Below are 16,292 nucleotides of genomic sequence, written 5' to 3'. Positions count from 1 at the left end.
GAGAATCAGGGGTGGTGGGTATAAGTATGTTTGCTGGAGGTTAAAAGGTGAGTCAATTTATAGTGGCCTGAGGCAGAAGGCTGGAGAGGGGAAGGTGTGAGGGAGAAAATGGAGATGAGAGGGGCTGAAGAGGAGGTCACAGCTGCAAAAAGAACAAGTGTGTGTTCATCCATTTAGATTGGAGGGACATCTTAATGAGGACGCTTCTGATGTTATCACTGTCTAACAGCACAAACCCAGATACTCTGATTCTGCTCATCTCCCTGCTGCGCTTCATTGGCAGCACCAAGGTTTTTGAGAGACACTTCGACACCTGCAGATACTACAATACAAAACTCCCGGTGTGACAGGTTATTACAAGCATCAAGCCTGCTGAGCTGCATGGAAGTTCCCTGAAAAACTATAATCACATTCATTCTACATGTATTTCCATTTAAAATACAAAAATAAACGGTATAATGAAAATGCCATTTTAAAACATATATGTGATCTGTACTACAGAAAAATAGAAAATAAAAATATTTGATATTTTCAGAAGATTAATCATTTTCTGTGCTAATTTAAACAATACAGTTCTTTTGCAAAAAAAAAAAAAAAATAAGTACAAACTTTCCTTAAAGAAATATTAACAAAGCTGATCTAATCTGATCGTTCATCAGTTCGCTCATCTCATTTATTTTTTATCAGCTGCTCACAACAGACTTGTTTTGTTTCTCCGTTGTGTGTGTATGTGAGAGAGATTACTTCTCTTTGTTCTCTCAGTGGCTGTCTATGTTTCGCCATATCTATTTCACTCTCTTTGCTGTCAATGGGAGAAGCTGTGCACCAGAGAGCACTTCACACTCTGCTGTAGGGTGCATCATGTGGGAATACATGTGTGTTTCCACACACAAACCAAGGGCTGAAAAAAAGAAAAAAAAAACTGAGATGCATTTGTTGTCGGCATGTTGTGTGTGTGCATAAAGCACAGGAGACTGGCACTGGGGGCCGAGGTTCATTTCTTTTCTCACCCTTCAAGTCAAAGTAAACTCATGTTTAGCTAACTCAGTGTTTTCTGCTGGCACAGTGTTAGCATTCCTCATGTTTTGATTTTAATAAACAACATTGATTGCGTAACTGTGTAAACAGCTTGTATCGTTTCAAGATGCTGTTATCATGGCAGTTGAGAATAACTACACAACTAGTGTTTAAATGAGTTTAATCCACATGTGTTCCTGTGTTGTCTCTGAAGTGTCTGACTCCAGCTCTGCCAAACACAAACAGGCCAAACATAGCCGTCATGGCTGCATATGATTTTAACACGGTCTTGACTGCTGTCAGAAAGTCTGGATGTGAAGTCACTGACTGGCCCCACCCCAAATGTGCGTAGACCAACAGGTGTATCTCAGCAGCCTGGCGACACTGCAGCCAACAGTAGTAGATACCTAATAAAACAGATATTTTAGTCAAATTAAGCAGCTTAGAATATCATAAACACACTATAGCTACAATTTGAGATATTAGAAACAAACTTACTCAATGTCCAAAATATAAATAAATACAATATAAAGCTTGGCAAATAAAAAAAAATTATATGGCAGCTTTCTTTTTCACTTGTTATTGAAGCAATTACTTTGCAAAGTAATAGTTTATCTTGCAAAGCGACACTTTTAGAATTTAAAAGTTTGAAGAACAGTGTCATGCTCAAACTTAGATAAAGAATGTGGGACGACTTTTTTTTCAGAAAAGAAAAGAATCAGACAGAACAGCTATAGTAAATGCCAGCTACCCTCCTCTTCCAGTGGAAACAGTAAAGAAACAGAGCTTGCAGGCAGGAGCACTTTAACTCTGTCAGAGGCCCCTGAGTGTGGTCTGTCCATTGGCTCTTTTCCAGCATCACCACAAGCAACAGATTCACAGTACACACAGCACAGAATGCAAATCATAAGACAAGCTTCACCACATAAATATTAATTCACTTCATTTATGCTTTGTCACATCTTTCAAGTAACACAAAAATCCCTTTCCAGCAACTCAGCACAACAGTAAAGGCTATCAATACAACAGACCACCCCTGATACACTGTAAGCTGTATATACAGTCTACAAGACAGAAATGCCAGAATAACAAGCATTCAAATTAAAAACTAACTTACTAGGGCAGACTGGTCAGCATCTCTGTTGTGACAAGTCTAGGTCCACGTGAGCCCAACAGCTACAAACAGTGCATCAGTGACATGCCAGGGCTGTATAGACCTGTGCTTATAGCCGCTGAGGCACCTCAGTGTCATATTTGGAGGTCTTTCCTCCTTGCTAGTGCTGTCTTAAACAGCAGTTGACCCTGCTCTGGATAAACTTGTTTCAGTAGTTTCTGAATCATTGAGCAGTTCTACAAGTGCCAGATTTTGGTCTTCTTCATAGTTACTTTCCGTCATCTTGACTTACACATGAGGCAAAATGCTAATATTAGTGTTGCCTCAGAGTTGTGAGTTGCAGGACCTGGACATACCCCTTTGTTGTCCAGTTAACTTTGGTCATTTTTAAAGTTACTCTTGGTCTCACTTCTCTTTTTCATTTTGAGAAACTGTTTTGTTTAGGTTTTATTCAGTCAAGAGGTTGCCAAGGCACCTCATAACATGACAACAATGTGACACCAAATTGACCAGCAACAAATATCACCAACAAACTGACCAATCAAACACTACTTGTTTTGGCTGATGGATACATGTGTAATTTAGTAAACAGCAGCTGATACCTGAGTCCTGAGTTTTTGCAGGTTTAAACAGCAGGTGGTGTCCGGGATCTATCACCAGTCGTGGGGATGTGGCGCTGAGGTTACCACCTGCCGAGTGCTCAGATCGGTAGATGGGCTCAGATCCTTTGTCCCAAGCCACAGCCATGTTAGGTCGTGCCCCAGGGCAAGCTAGGGCCAGAACACTGTCCGCTTGGTGGTTCACATAGAACACTGGCACCTTCACTGGCTTAGAGGCAGAACTGCAACTCAGAAAGAGAAATTAAGAGATATTAGACAGACATTTTCATTCAGCAGTTTTACCACAACTGAAAAGTGAGAAACAACACGACATACATTAGGTTGTTATTGTTTATTAAACCAAATAGTCTAAACACACATTGGATGGTATATTTTGTGTTCCTTTTAGGCAATTTCTAAAAAAAAAAAACTTTAGCAGTAATTGACTTTGACACTGCCAGCAGCAAATTTGTCAATCCAACAAATACCTGGATCCCAAACAAAATATCTAATCTATATCTATATTCATGATCCCCAGAGGATGATTCCTGTTGATTCTGGTGGCCTGCTGGCCTTGGTTTTAGTGTCTGTATCAATTAAATGTCTGTTTAAACAACATTTGAAATACTCCTTGCTAACATGCCAAATAAACCTTTGGTGGTGAACATGTTAAACATTATACCTGGTATACATTAGTATATTAGCATTGCCATTATGATCATGTTAGCATACTGATGTTAGCATTGAGCTTAAATTGCTATAAGCATAACTTACTGCAAGCTAGCCTGTATACTCTTGTTTAGGACAAATGTTATGAGTATACAAACAGTAAAATCTTCGATACATGGTTTCCAGCTATGATTTTGTATTGTGCTGTAGTGTAAAATCTAAGTGATGCCAGTGACTAATAAAATGATTACAATATATGAACTGAAACATGTATTTATCTCTACTGTAGTCACTCTTCTGTTTAAAAAGGATTTCTATGTTCAAATCTGTCTGCCAACCTGTGTTGTATTTATCTTTGTATTATATAAGTGCTTACCTGTACCCAAGAAATGTCATTAAAGCAAGGAGTTTGGAGGAGGGAGGGGCCTGAGCTGGACAAGCCACTTGACAGCCTGTGACCTCCAACTTAGCTCCGACGCTGCTTAGTTTTAGAGGACCAAAAGCCCTGGGCACTGCCCCAGAGCCACATGAAACAGCTGTCTGATTGGCCTGTCTGTAGCGTATATGCAGGAAAGGGGAATTGATGTAGCAGAGTCCAACACGGACCTGTTCCCCTGGTACTCCACAGCGATCACACAGTGACCAGGGCTGGAAGCTGGTGAAGATCTGATATGGTGACCGAGCGGAGCCAAGTTTTTTTCTCTCCCACTTCTTGCTCAGATTTTTTGGGGTGAGCCTGAAAGCATAAAACCAGTGGATGATTGTGATTAACTAAGGCCTTGAAATGTGAGCAGATCATTAAAGGACGGGTTTTCATTTTGTTTGTTTTACTTAAAACAGTTTCTACAAAAAAGATGCTTTGTTTTTTCTCTTTTCTTTCACCTCCCCCACAGTTTGTATTTGTATTACTAAACACTCATATTGAGGACACACAATTTAGAACTAAGCGTGTCACAGTGCTATAGAATAGATATAAAATATAAAATTAATTCTCCATCCTTTTTTCTGAATGCTAAGGAATGCTGGAGTAATAAACAATAAATGGGAAAGTTTTAGCTTTTTTGGTCCGTACATTAGGCATTGCCCCAATAACAAATAACTTCACATTTGGCTACAGCTTCACTACTAACCTGTCAGTTTTGTGATCATTCATTAAGGACCAATTGAAATGCCATAGTTCTCAAAACACCAGTAAGCTCATTACCTACTTTATCCATCAGTCATCCATGATTTGAGCCATTTAACAGTAAATGGAATCAAATAAGAAGCCTCAGTGGAGTCTCCACTGATGATGGGGTGTCTCTATAAACTAGGCAGAAATGACTCAATTGTATGTAACATTAAAATAACATATCCATCATCAGTCTCAAACTTTAACACACCGATTTCCTGTAAAGTCATAAACATTAATGAACTGTCTTTCTCATCACCTTGGAGTGAAGCTGAGTGTGTGCACCTCCTGAATGTCCAGGTCAAAACCATAGAAGAAATCTTTATGGGCAGAGCCACAGATATAGATGCCAGTGTCATCGGGCCCCACCCTGAAGATCAACAAGCTGAAGAGACGGATAGAAAATCGACTCCGCAGGTCACCACTGTGAGGGACCTGACTGGTGTCCAGCAGCTTATTACCATGGTGATCGGTCAAGGCTCTGGTCTCCTCAGAGCTATCCAAATGTTTCTTAAAGAACCAGACAACTGATTTGACCTGAAACACACAGGGAATAAAATGACCACCAAATGATTATCAACCAGTGCTGAAAATCAATAATGTTGTTCATCTGATCTTTACCAGTACTAATCAAATTTCTTGCCACATATGCTGAGCTTTAAATCTCTTTATTTCTGAAAAAATAAATGCATTCAGTATACTGTCTCCATGTGCGTGGAGCAGTGGTTAATGCTGTCACCTTACAGCAAGAAGATTTTGGGTTCAAACCTGCCAGCCAGCTCCAACCTTTCTAAGTATAGTTTTCATGTTTTCCATGTGCTGGCATTGTTTACCCCCACAATCCAAACTCTAAATTGCTTGTAGGTATGAATGGTTGTCTCTCTCTAAGCATCAGCCCTGTGATAGACTGGCGACCTGACCAGGGTGTACCCCGCCTATCACCCAATGGTCGCTGGGATTCGCTCCAGAACTCCAGTGACCTTCTTCAGAATAAGTGGTATGTACAGTATAATGGATGGGCTGAGAATGGCTGTCTGCCTCTGTCTGATGAACACCAGTGGGATCAACTCTGAAAGGAAAAGCTGATGGATGGATGAATTCTCTCTTTTGTTATCCATCTATCTCATTTTTGCACACATCTTCTATCCTATAAAGCTGACTGGAGGCTGTGAATTGCAGCAGCAGAAAGGTTCGATAATAACTCCAGCCTTTTTCACATCTGGAATTATACAAAGCAAAAAGAATTACATTTTCTAGTAATTATTATTATATTCTGATTGGTTGGGAGGTCTTTTAAAATTTTGGTTACTACTACAGGTACATCAATGCTCATCCAATTGCTGAAAACTACACCATCAACAATGGTACATAAATTACAATACTTTGCATTGGTATTACCTTGTGAGGATCACATTGTCTTTTTGTGAAGGTCATGGTATGTGATCACACAGTCTGAGGTGCTCTTGTGACTAAATAAAGGAGTCAGGGGAGTAGATGGAATGTCACTCACTTTATGTGGTAGTGGTCTCCACGCATTCCATAATTTTGTAAGATTTGAACACCATCTTGTGCATTATCACTCACCTTAGCATCATTCACTTCAGAGCAAGGTCATGTTGGTTAGGACCCAGGCTGCTGGGTTTGTACAATGTCAGTGAGCACTAGTGTGGTGTAGTGTTGTGATTAGCAGGAAAACATTTTTGACTACATTTGGTCAAAGAATTTTATTTTAGAGCAGTCTTTTATAGCAGGCCTGGAATGCTGCAAGATTTGTTTACATTAATTTACAACAGGATTTTATGTTTTTAGCCTATAGCCCAGACTGGTGACCTGTCCATTGTGTACCCCACCTCTCACTGAATGCCAGCTGGGATTTGACCTTCAGTACAATCTGAGAAACCCAACTCTGACCTGGCAGAAAGAATGGAAATTAATAGCTAATTGGCTTATAGGTCTTTGTAAAATCCAGTATACGACTCATGCTGGAATGTCTCATATAAAACTAGAATTACTGCTTCATCGATCTATGCCTCTGCCAATCAATCCAATTCACAAGAATGGGAGAGACATCAGATCACTGTGACCAAATCTGAAGACATTTCTGCAACTTCAATTGTGCCAGTTGAGCTCATATTTAGATATACATCCTGTGGGAGTTTTATTTTTGAATGGAAATAATCAGGGAAAAAAATCTTCATTCAAACCTAAATGTTGTCCCATAATAAATGAATCCTAAGTTTATTGGTAGTTCCTGTTACCTGCTGTGGTTTGCAGTGGCAGGGCAGCTCTACAGTGACTCCAGCTGGGTAGGCAGCATTGGTGAAGGTCAGGAAGGCGGGGCATGCTCTTTTAGCAAACACATCCTGCTGATCCTCAGGAGCCTCGTAAGTCTGCACGTCAGCACACTGAAGGAGGAGGAGGAGGAGGAGGAGGAGGGGAGAGGGTGGTGTAGAAGGCATTCAGCTTGTCTGAAGACAAAAAAGATTCTTACAAGTTAGAAATATGTCAAGAAAATATCTCAGAGACACTGCCAGTGTGTCTGTTTTCTCATATTTCACCTCTGAAGAATGAAACTTTAATATCTTCATTTTCAAAACACAATATCTGGTAGAATCCAAAGAGCTCACCAAGGATTTGTCTCGTTGTCAACGCAAACATCACAAAGTCCTAGTACATTCTCTGATGAGTACAAACTATACTCTTTGGTTGTGTATCAGAGCTCCACAAAGTTATGTTGCAGTGGATTCATCAAAAGCCTCTGGTCTGACTGAATTCTCAGCTCCTTTCTTTCTTTCACTCAAGTTAAACACATTCATTCTCCGTAAAAATGTCCAGCATTTCATCTGTTGTTTCTCTTGGCCTCTGGTTGCTATAGTAACAGTGTTTGCCAATGTTGAACTATAAAAATACTCTAAGACAAGGCATTACAAAAGTTCTTTTGGCTAAAACAGAAGAGCAAATTAACTATAACATCAATACAAAGCTACAGACCGTCCGTCTTTGTACAGTATCTTTGTGAGTTAAAAAGTTTCCAGTCACACCACCCAAATAAAATTTTATCTCACAGAGTTGTATTACTTTATGGCATATCACAGTCATGTATCTGTCTTTTTAAGTGAAGCACCAAGTGCAACTTTTTGACTTGTTGGAAAGGGGGTGCTGTACTCTGATACTTTTCCCTGTATCCTGGGTTCATTTGATGAGGATACAAAGAAACAAATAGATGGAATTGGTGAGCTTCAGTAATGTGCAGAGGTTTGACAGTTTTTTGTTTTATTGTGATTTTTACTGGATAATTTGAGAAAAGTTGTGGAATACAAAGGAATAGGTGATTAGTTTGACATGCACAAGTAGATTTCTAGTTTATCACAGAGATTGCACCATTTTAATGTACAGTAGGTAATTCAAAGTAAAGTTCGAGAGAATTGTTGAGACATATTCAGCAGCCTCACTACTCTAGGTGTGATATCACTACTACAGCCCCTGACTCTTTCTCTTCATAGAGACCAATGTACAGTGTTTCTCATTTTCAACCATTTTAATAAAGATTCAAATACATTTTAATCTTTTGAAAAGTACAAATGGAAGTTAAAAGTTTAATCTACAGTAGGTAAACCTCATCATCAGTGAACTATGGGCGTCCATGGCCCTGTCTCCAGTTCACCATTTGTCCTTCCTTAGACACTGTTGGTAGGTACTAACCACTGCAGACCAACACCCACCAAGACCTGCAGTGTGGGAGATGCTCTGACCATCACAGTTTGGCCCTTGTCAAAGTCACTCAGATCCTTATGCATGGCTGTTTTTCCTGCTTCTAACTTTGAGGACTGGATGTTCACCTGCTGCCTAATATACCCCACATACTGACAGGCACCACTGTAACAGATAGTCAGTGTTATTCACTTCACTTGCCAGTGGTCATAATGTTATACCTGATTGGTGTATTTTCTCAGTACAATTAAACATCCTCCACTAAAAGAGTAGCTAAAAATCAAACAAGCAACATATTATTAAATAGGGTTAGTGTGATTTTAGTCAAAATCTCTGGGTGCATCTTCACAGTGTCAAAATATCACTGGTCTATGCAGTGGATGCTGTTGACGTGCTCCTGTTTTAGCAGGTGGACAGTTGACAGTGCAGAACTGGGTGAATGTTGACGCAGAATTACCACCAACACTCCCTCAGCAGCACACCAACAGTCACCAAAACACTAAACCACAATCACCACGGGAAAGAAAGCATACTTCATCTTAGAAAAAAAAACATTACACAAGTCTGGTACAAAGATACACATAGCTCATAATCAATATTTATTCATCTTGCACTTCCCTCCAACACTACTGCAGGCAGTTGCTGCTGTAATATAATACAGTAGAAATAAATGAGGGCAGTGAAGTGACTCCTGCTAGTGTGTCATCAGCCCTCCAGCACAGCAAGTGAAGTGAACATGTTTGTTGACCAAGTTCACCGCTTGGAGGCACAAACAAGATGTAAGCTGGCTAAACATTATTGCACTGTGTCACTGTGTGGGTGTGTGTAAACGCTGGGTGCAGTTTCTGGACTGATTTTCTTGGGACAACGCAGAAGTCACCAGAGCAGCAAGATGATTAACTGTGGTCAGAGGGGTAAACACTTCAGATGACACCTTCCTGTTTTCCATTAACAAAATAGAATTTACAGTCATTTTAGAGTCACATGACCAAGAGTACTGAACCCAGTCGATTGATTAGGTAATTACCATCATTAATGTTTATATCCAAATTTGAACAGATACTGTAAATGTTTCAGATGAATTGCCTCAGTTACACAACAACAAATGAAGCCACACGTCCAATGGGCAGCCAGTACCAACAGGTCCACATCAGGCCTGCAAATTATTTAATTTTTTTTTTATTTAAAAGAAGAAAAAAACTAGGCAAAAATAAAAACCTAAACATAAATGGTGGGTACCTGTATACACATACACCGGTAAACACTTGTTCCTCAGTATGTTAACCTTTTTCATTACCATCTGTGGGTACAGTGTTCACAGTAGTGTTGAAGGAGTTGAAGAACATATGAGCCATATTATATACTGTGTGTTGAATGCTGGATATTTTTATGTATTGTCTTTTTTGTGTTTTTTGGGGCAGCTGTGGTTCAGGAGGTAGAGTGGGTCATCTCTTAACCACCAATGAGGCGGTTCAATTCCTAGCTTCTCCAGTCCACATGTTGAAGACATGTCAAACATAAGACACTGAACCCCAGACTGGTCCCAGTGGCTTTGCCACTGGCGTGTGAATGTAAGAATGCAAAAGTGAGAAAGGCTAATGATGTGAAAGTGCTTTAAGTGTGCTTTGGTGCATAGAAATGCACTATACAAGTCTAAGTCCATTTACCATTTTGACTGTCTTGCACTTCCAGTTGACCTGGAAGCTTTATACTGGTTATGATGTGACTTGCTTTGTTCTTCAAGCTTTGATGAAGGCTAGTGCAAGATCACCTGGTAAACAAATGGTTATGACAAAAGTTTATGGCTTGATTCTAGCAGAGGACCTTTGTTGCATGTCATACTCTCTCTCTCTCTCTCTCTCTCTCTCTCTCTTTCTTGATCTCCCCATATTTCCTGTCTGCATCTTTGCAGTGTGCTTTAGAATAAAGGCAAAATCAGAAAAAGTTGAGATGGTATGTAAAATTAAAACTGAAAATAGTGATTTGTAAATCATCAGTGTCCTGTGTTACATTGAAAACAATACAGCAGCACATTATCTGATGCCTCATCAATTTTATTCTGTGTTCAAAATAAACACTCCAATTCTGATGCTGCAACACATTCCAACAAAAGCTGCATTCAGGGCCAGTAATGAGGTAAAACAATGAAATGATGATTACATGTGAAACAGGTGATGTCAACAGGTGACTGCATCATGATCCGGTACAAAGTGGCATCTGGGAAAGGCTGAGCCCTTTAGGAGCAAAGATGTGCCGAGGACCACCAGTTTGTCAACATATGTGTGAGAAAATTACTGAAATGTTTAAAAACAATGTTCCTCAAAGAAAGATAGGAAGGGATTTGGACATGTCACCCTCTATGGTGCAGAATATCATTAAAAGATTCAAGGAATCTGGAGGGATTTCAGTATGTAAAGGGCACAAGACTCAGCTGGATGACCGAGCTCTCTGGTCCCTCAGACGGCACTGCATCAAGAATCGTCATCTTCTATAAGTGATATAACCACATGGGCTCAGGAAGACTTTGGCACACCTGTGTCAGGCACTGCAATACGTAGTTACATCCATAAATGCTTCTCAAACTTGTACTGTACCAAAAGGAAGCCCTGTGTCAACATGTTTATTCATCATAAATACAAAACAGCATGATTCTATTGAGTGTAGAAAATGGAACTTTACAGTTTCAAATTAAAAGTTTTTACAAACTATTTGCAAATAACACTTAATCCAAAAGCACAAGACAACTATATAGTTAGAGAATTGAGGGGATCGTAAGATTGTTTTTGTGGGCTGAGGGGTAGTGAAAACGGACAACAGGTAGGTGTGTCTTATACTCAGAGATGAACTCTTTTGTGAATGGTGGAGACTTTGGAGCAGGATGACAGAGACTGCAGAGAAGATGGCAGCATGAAGAGTAGATGGTGGACCATGAAGGTAGGTGACCAAGTAATGATGGAATGGTTCTTTTGACAGGAAACAATGTCGCTGGAGAAACACAAAGCAGGAGAAAAATGGGTGAGTATGTGCAGAAGCATAACACAGAGGAAAAGCTTCCTCCAAATAAATTTTCTCCTCTTCTGTGTGCACACAGTAAACAGGTATTGAGTTCAACCCAAAAATACACTGAAGAGCAGAGAATCTACAGTCTGATAATCAGAAATAGGTTGGTGTAGGCAACAGGTCCCTCCAGACTGAGGAGAATCCATAATCCTGTAGTTAGAGGCAAACAAACTTGATCAGAAGTCACAACAGAAAGGTTGAGAGCAGACTTTCAAATCCAGAAATCACCAAGGCAAAGTGAGGGGATCAGAGGCAAATACAGGCCTGCAACAGGTTCAGGGGCAAAGCTGGGGGGCGAAGAGATTCATACCCATCATCATACTGTACAATCTGTCACTGAGTGAAAGAACAAGGTAGGTTAAATAGTCAGTAGGAAACAAACCACAGGTGAAAGCAAGAAAGCACATGCTGTTAACAGAGTAGGCAGAAATGACATGGGGCCAAGAGAGTAGACTGAAATCCACAGGAAACAGAAACCCACCACGACACCATTAGGTCTGGCTGACAAAAACTGCCTTCAAATAACAGGTACTAAAGCATTTAGGCTTTCTGAAACAGACACTGTTCCCTTAATTCTAGGGCGGCCAATCCCCCTGTTTCCCCTTTACAATGTACCTTTTCTTCTGCTCCCTTCATCTCATCCATGAAATCACAACATTCACTGGAGCATCAAACGCAATACACTCCTGCACCCCACACTTTCCATTTCCTAACCTATATTTATCTTCCACTAAACCTCTGTCTTCTGCACCATACTGTTTCCTGTGTCCCCTGCACACACAATCCTCCAGAGTAGACACACAGTAAAACCAAACTCTATTAACCACATCCTAAGACATCTTCATGACTGGCATTTACTCCACTGTTACATTTGAATCTAATTACATCTAAAATGCAATCTTCTCCACCTTGCACCTACAGTATTTCTCCTCCTGCTCCCAGTTGATTTTCTAGTTAATGTATTTACAAAAATCCACTACATTTAAGTTGCCTAATTTGAATTTCATGTTCTCTACAAGTTTTAGAAATTAATTTTGCCAGGATTCTGGCTAGGGGAGGACCCAAATGCAGATCAACTGGGGCTTGACAATAAGATCCAATTTTATCACAACATGCACTGCAAACCAAGAGACTACAATACATAGAAACCAATTTAAAGCTTAAGCCTGACTTAATTAAACTGAGAACAAGTAGTGAGACTAACAATAAGACAAACCAACTGTGTGAGGCAGTGAGACCATCAACAAGGCACAGGCCAGTGAAATAGAAGCAAAAAAAAATGTTCCAAAGTTCAGACCTGATGTATGGGAGCTGAGCCCATGTGGAGAACAAGGGAATGGGCAGGGACATCTCTAAATGAAGTTGCAGAGGTGAGATAACCAGGAGGAGAATGCCCCAGAAAGGACAAAAACAGGCAGTGCATACATCAAGTCATACAAAGGCAGGGTGTGTACACAGAAGAACAAGCAGCCTAACTGAGTGAAGTGAGGAGAATGTATAGACTGAGATATGAAGACCAAAACATGCGCCCACCAAGGCGGATGTGTTTGCGTGTTCCACTCTTGAATGCCGGCGTTTTCTTCATTTTTTTCTTTTTTGTGTGTTTTTTTATTCTTTCTGCAGTGCACAAATTTCATGCACTGCTAACATACAACAGACAGGCATTGCTGGATATTGCCAACTCACAAAGCCACTGGGAATTTACTGGTTTCATACCACCGGAGCTAGAACTCAGTGTCCGCTCCCACAACAACAAAAACAACAACAACAACGATGACAACCACAATCACCCTCAGGGAGCCCCCGGAGCACCAGGCACAAGCGAGCAGCCTGAAATCAGGAGAGCGGCCCGGAGACGGAGGCGCAAATGAGGCAAGCGTGGAGGACTCCATGCTAGGCTAAAAGCTTGCGCTACTCAACCGCCATTACCCAGCCTCTTCCTAGCTAACATACAGTCTCTGGAAAACAAACTGGACGAGCTAAGGGCTAGGATTACAGGGGAATCAGAGAATGCTGTGCTCTAATTCTCACCAAGTCCCAGATTCCGCGATTCAGCCACAGACCCAGCGGCTGTACTGCCTGAGGAGGCTGAGGAGGTTTGACCTGTCGCCTAGGATCCTCAACAACTTCTACAGCTGCATCGTCAAGAGCATCTTGACCAGCTGCATCACTGTCTGGTATGGCAGCACTACTGCTATGGACCGCAAGCACCTGCTGAGAGTGGTAAAGACTGCGGAGAAGATAACCAGGACTCCACTGCCCTCTCTGCAAAGCATTTACCACCACAGGGTGCTCAGAAGTGTGAAATGCAGGACCTCTAGACTGAAAAACTCTTTCTTTCCCTCTGCCATCAGACTCCTAAACAGCTGAGGAGTTTATTACCAGGAAATACGTCATGTACTGTCGACCTGTACTGTTTACATTCTCAGTTTGCACATGCTGCTCCCATGCAGTATACATTCTCTTATTATATTCTTATATATTTTTATTATATTGCTGCATTGCTGCTTAAAGTCCCTTAGATTTTGTGTTACTTATTTATCTACTTTATATTTCATTTGTATTTTGTGGCATTCATGTGGACAGCAAAGTAAGAATTTCATTGTACAAGGAAACGGGTTTCCTAACTGTGCATATGACAAACACTTTAACCATGAGTGATAGGTGAAGGCCAGAGTAAAGCTGAGGCAGTTGAGATGACATGAAACAGGAAACACTTTCAAAATAAAAGTACAGAAGAGGAAGTAGGCCCAAACCATGATGAAATTATACTGTAGCTGTCATTCACCTCTCAGTTGTTATTCGATGAGTTCGCTAGGTTCCGTGGCTTTGGATCATAGCTGAAGAACATTTAAACCACCTTGACTATATTTTCTCTTTTTGCTGCCACTGCAGTCTGTGCTGCTTGGCAAATTCACCCCTCCACCACTATCACCATCAATCCGAGGCTCTTTAATGGGCTGTCTAAGTGAAATTTGTATTGGCAAGATCCATCTTTTATCTGCACCTTTCAATTGCATCACATTCTTCATTAGTTTTTTTGTTCTGGTGTTTTCCCTATTGAGCAAACTCCATCCACCATCCACTTAGGAACACATTAAAATGTGGTTAAAAGATCTGGAAAAAGCTAGAAGGTGATACATTTTTTTTTTGTTTGTTTGTTTTTACCACATTGAAGTTGAATTGAACGTACAAGGTTCAGTCTTGACTCTAGAAACTGCAGACTGAGCAAGAGACAAAAACAATACCCTCTAGAATGATACAAAGAAGCATTTTCTGATCTGACACGCATGTCGCAAGTGTTACATGATAATTTAAAAGATTTACTTGAATGGGCATTGTTATGGTTCAGCTTCAGTTCCTGTTCCTTTTATTTAAGAGCTTTTATTTTGTTAGACTTCCTGCCCTGTGTCACCTGAGCTGGAGGCTCAGGAACCCTACAAGTAAGGTGAAGGAGACATATGAGTAACAATGTTGCTGGCTGAACATAAATACACAGCAAGATATACTGGGACAGGAGACACGCCAGTGTCGCTGGGGATTCAGGAACTCACAGGTAAGGAGACAGAGTTAGTGTCTCAGCTGACCCACTCTGGAACAAAAACAGGGTCAGAGGTGGAGTCAGCACACTAGTGAATTGCATTCTTGGCGGGGAACGTCTTTGTTGGTGCACCAAAAGCATGGAAACTTCAGTGGGGATGCTTTCATTGGCGCACCGAAAAACAGCCACACTAGCGGGGATGTTTAGACCTGGAACAGAGTCAGAAACAGTGCTGATGTCCCAGCCGACCTGCTCAGTAACAGGTACAGGATCAGTAACAGCGTCAGCATCCCAGCTGACCCGCTCAGGGACAAAAACTGAATCGGGGGTGACATCAGCATCCCAGCTGACCCGTTCAGGAACAGGAACAGAAACAGCATTGGCATCACAGCCAACTCCCTCAGAGGGCATCTCTGGTCTGGTCTGCAGCCATGGTCAGGTTTAATAAAGCCCTTTGATGAGGGAAAATGTCAGTAACTGCTGTACCTGGGTGGTCAGCAGTTGTTTAACCAGAGTCTGAGTCAGATGACAAAAAACTGGCCACTCTCCTTCCTGGTCTGCTGGATTCCATGCTGGCTTGTCCATTCTGTTATGATACATACTGGTTTAGGACCCAAAATGCAAACCAGGACTAGGCAGAAAACTTAGAAAGTCTGTATTAACTGATAAGAGTACAGAAAACAAAAGTGTAGCACTGGTGCCTGTCAGGAATCGGCTCGTAAAGCTGCTGATAATATCAAGGGGTGAACTCAATTATAGAGCCCAACAAGTAAAAGCAAAACTGTTCTTTAATAAGGGCACTGACAGCGAACCACTACAGTCCTCCGCTCTACCAACTGAGCTATCAAAGGAGACGACAGCGAACAAAATGATACAAAAACTGCTGAAACATGAAATGCACTCACAGGTTGGCAACACAGTCCAAGGTCAGAACCAGCAAACTCACACAGCCAAAGGATCCAAAGCGAAAGGTCACAGAAAGAAACACAGAAAACAGTCCGAATCAGGAGGGCAAGGCAGTACTCGGTGGTCAATGGCAATCCGGGGTCATAACATATCAGGTTTGCCCGGCTGCACCTGCCTCTCTCACCTCCCTTTCTGTGTTCTTTGATCCCTGATCATGTCACCCTGCACACCTGCCACTGATTTCTTTGATTACACCAGCTGTTTTCACTTAGTCCTTCACCCTATTTATTCCCACTTCACTTCACACTCCCTTGCCAGTTTGTTCACTTGTTTCCAGGTTGACAACTTGCGCCACTTTTGTTTCTCTGTAGTGTTTCCTATTTCAAGTGTTTTCTAGTCACAGTCGTTTCTGGATTATTGTCTGATTTTTTCCAGTATCCGCGCTATGCCTCTCCATTCCCTCCTGACCATCTCTCCTACAGATTACCTTCTCTGGACCATATG

The 16,292-nt window shown here is 41.2% G+C and overlaps 1 protein-coding gene across 1 annotated transcript; it reads right to left on the bottom strand.

Moving 5' to 3' along the window:
• Positions 1-1,197: 1,197 nt before the first annotated feature.
• LOC109968646 (Ig-like V-type domain-containing protein FAM187A) lies at positions 1,198-7,184 on the bottom strand. The gene is made up of 6 exons (XM_020615050.1): positions 7,129-7,184; positions 6,829-6,975; positions 4,830-5,107; positions 3,776-4,135; positions 2,734-2,978; positions 1,198-1,424 (listed from the first exon to the last, which is right to left on the bottom strand). The coding sequence occupies exons 1-6, from the start codon at positions 7,156-7,158 to the stop codon at positions 1,198-1,200; spliced, it is 1,287 nt and encodes a 428-aa protein (XP_020470706.1). The 5' UTR covers positions 7,159-7,184.
• Positions 7,185-16,292: the final 9,108 nt, after the last annotated feature.

Source organism: Monopterus albus, unplaced genomic scaffold, assembly GCF_001952655.1.
Source record: "Monopterus albus unplaced genomic scaffold, M_albus_1.0 scaffold157.1, whole genome shotgun sequence".
In the NCBI taxonomy this organism is placed as follows: domain Eukaryota; kingdom Metazoa; phylum Chordata; class Actinopteri; order Synbranchiformes; family Synbranchidae; genus Monopterus; species Monopterus albus.
This window is presented reverse-complemented; position numbering and strand designations above follow the sequence as displayed.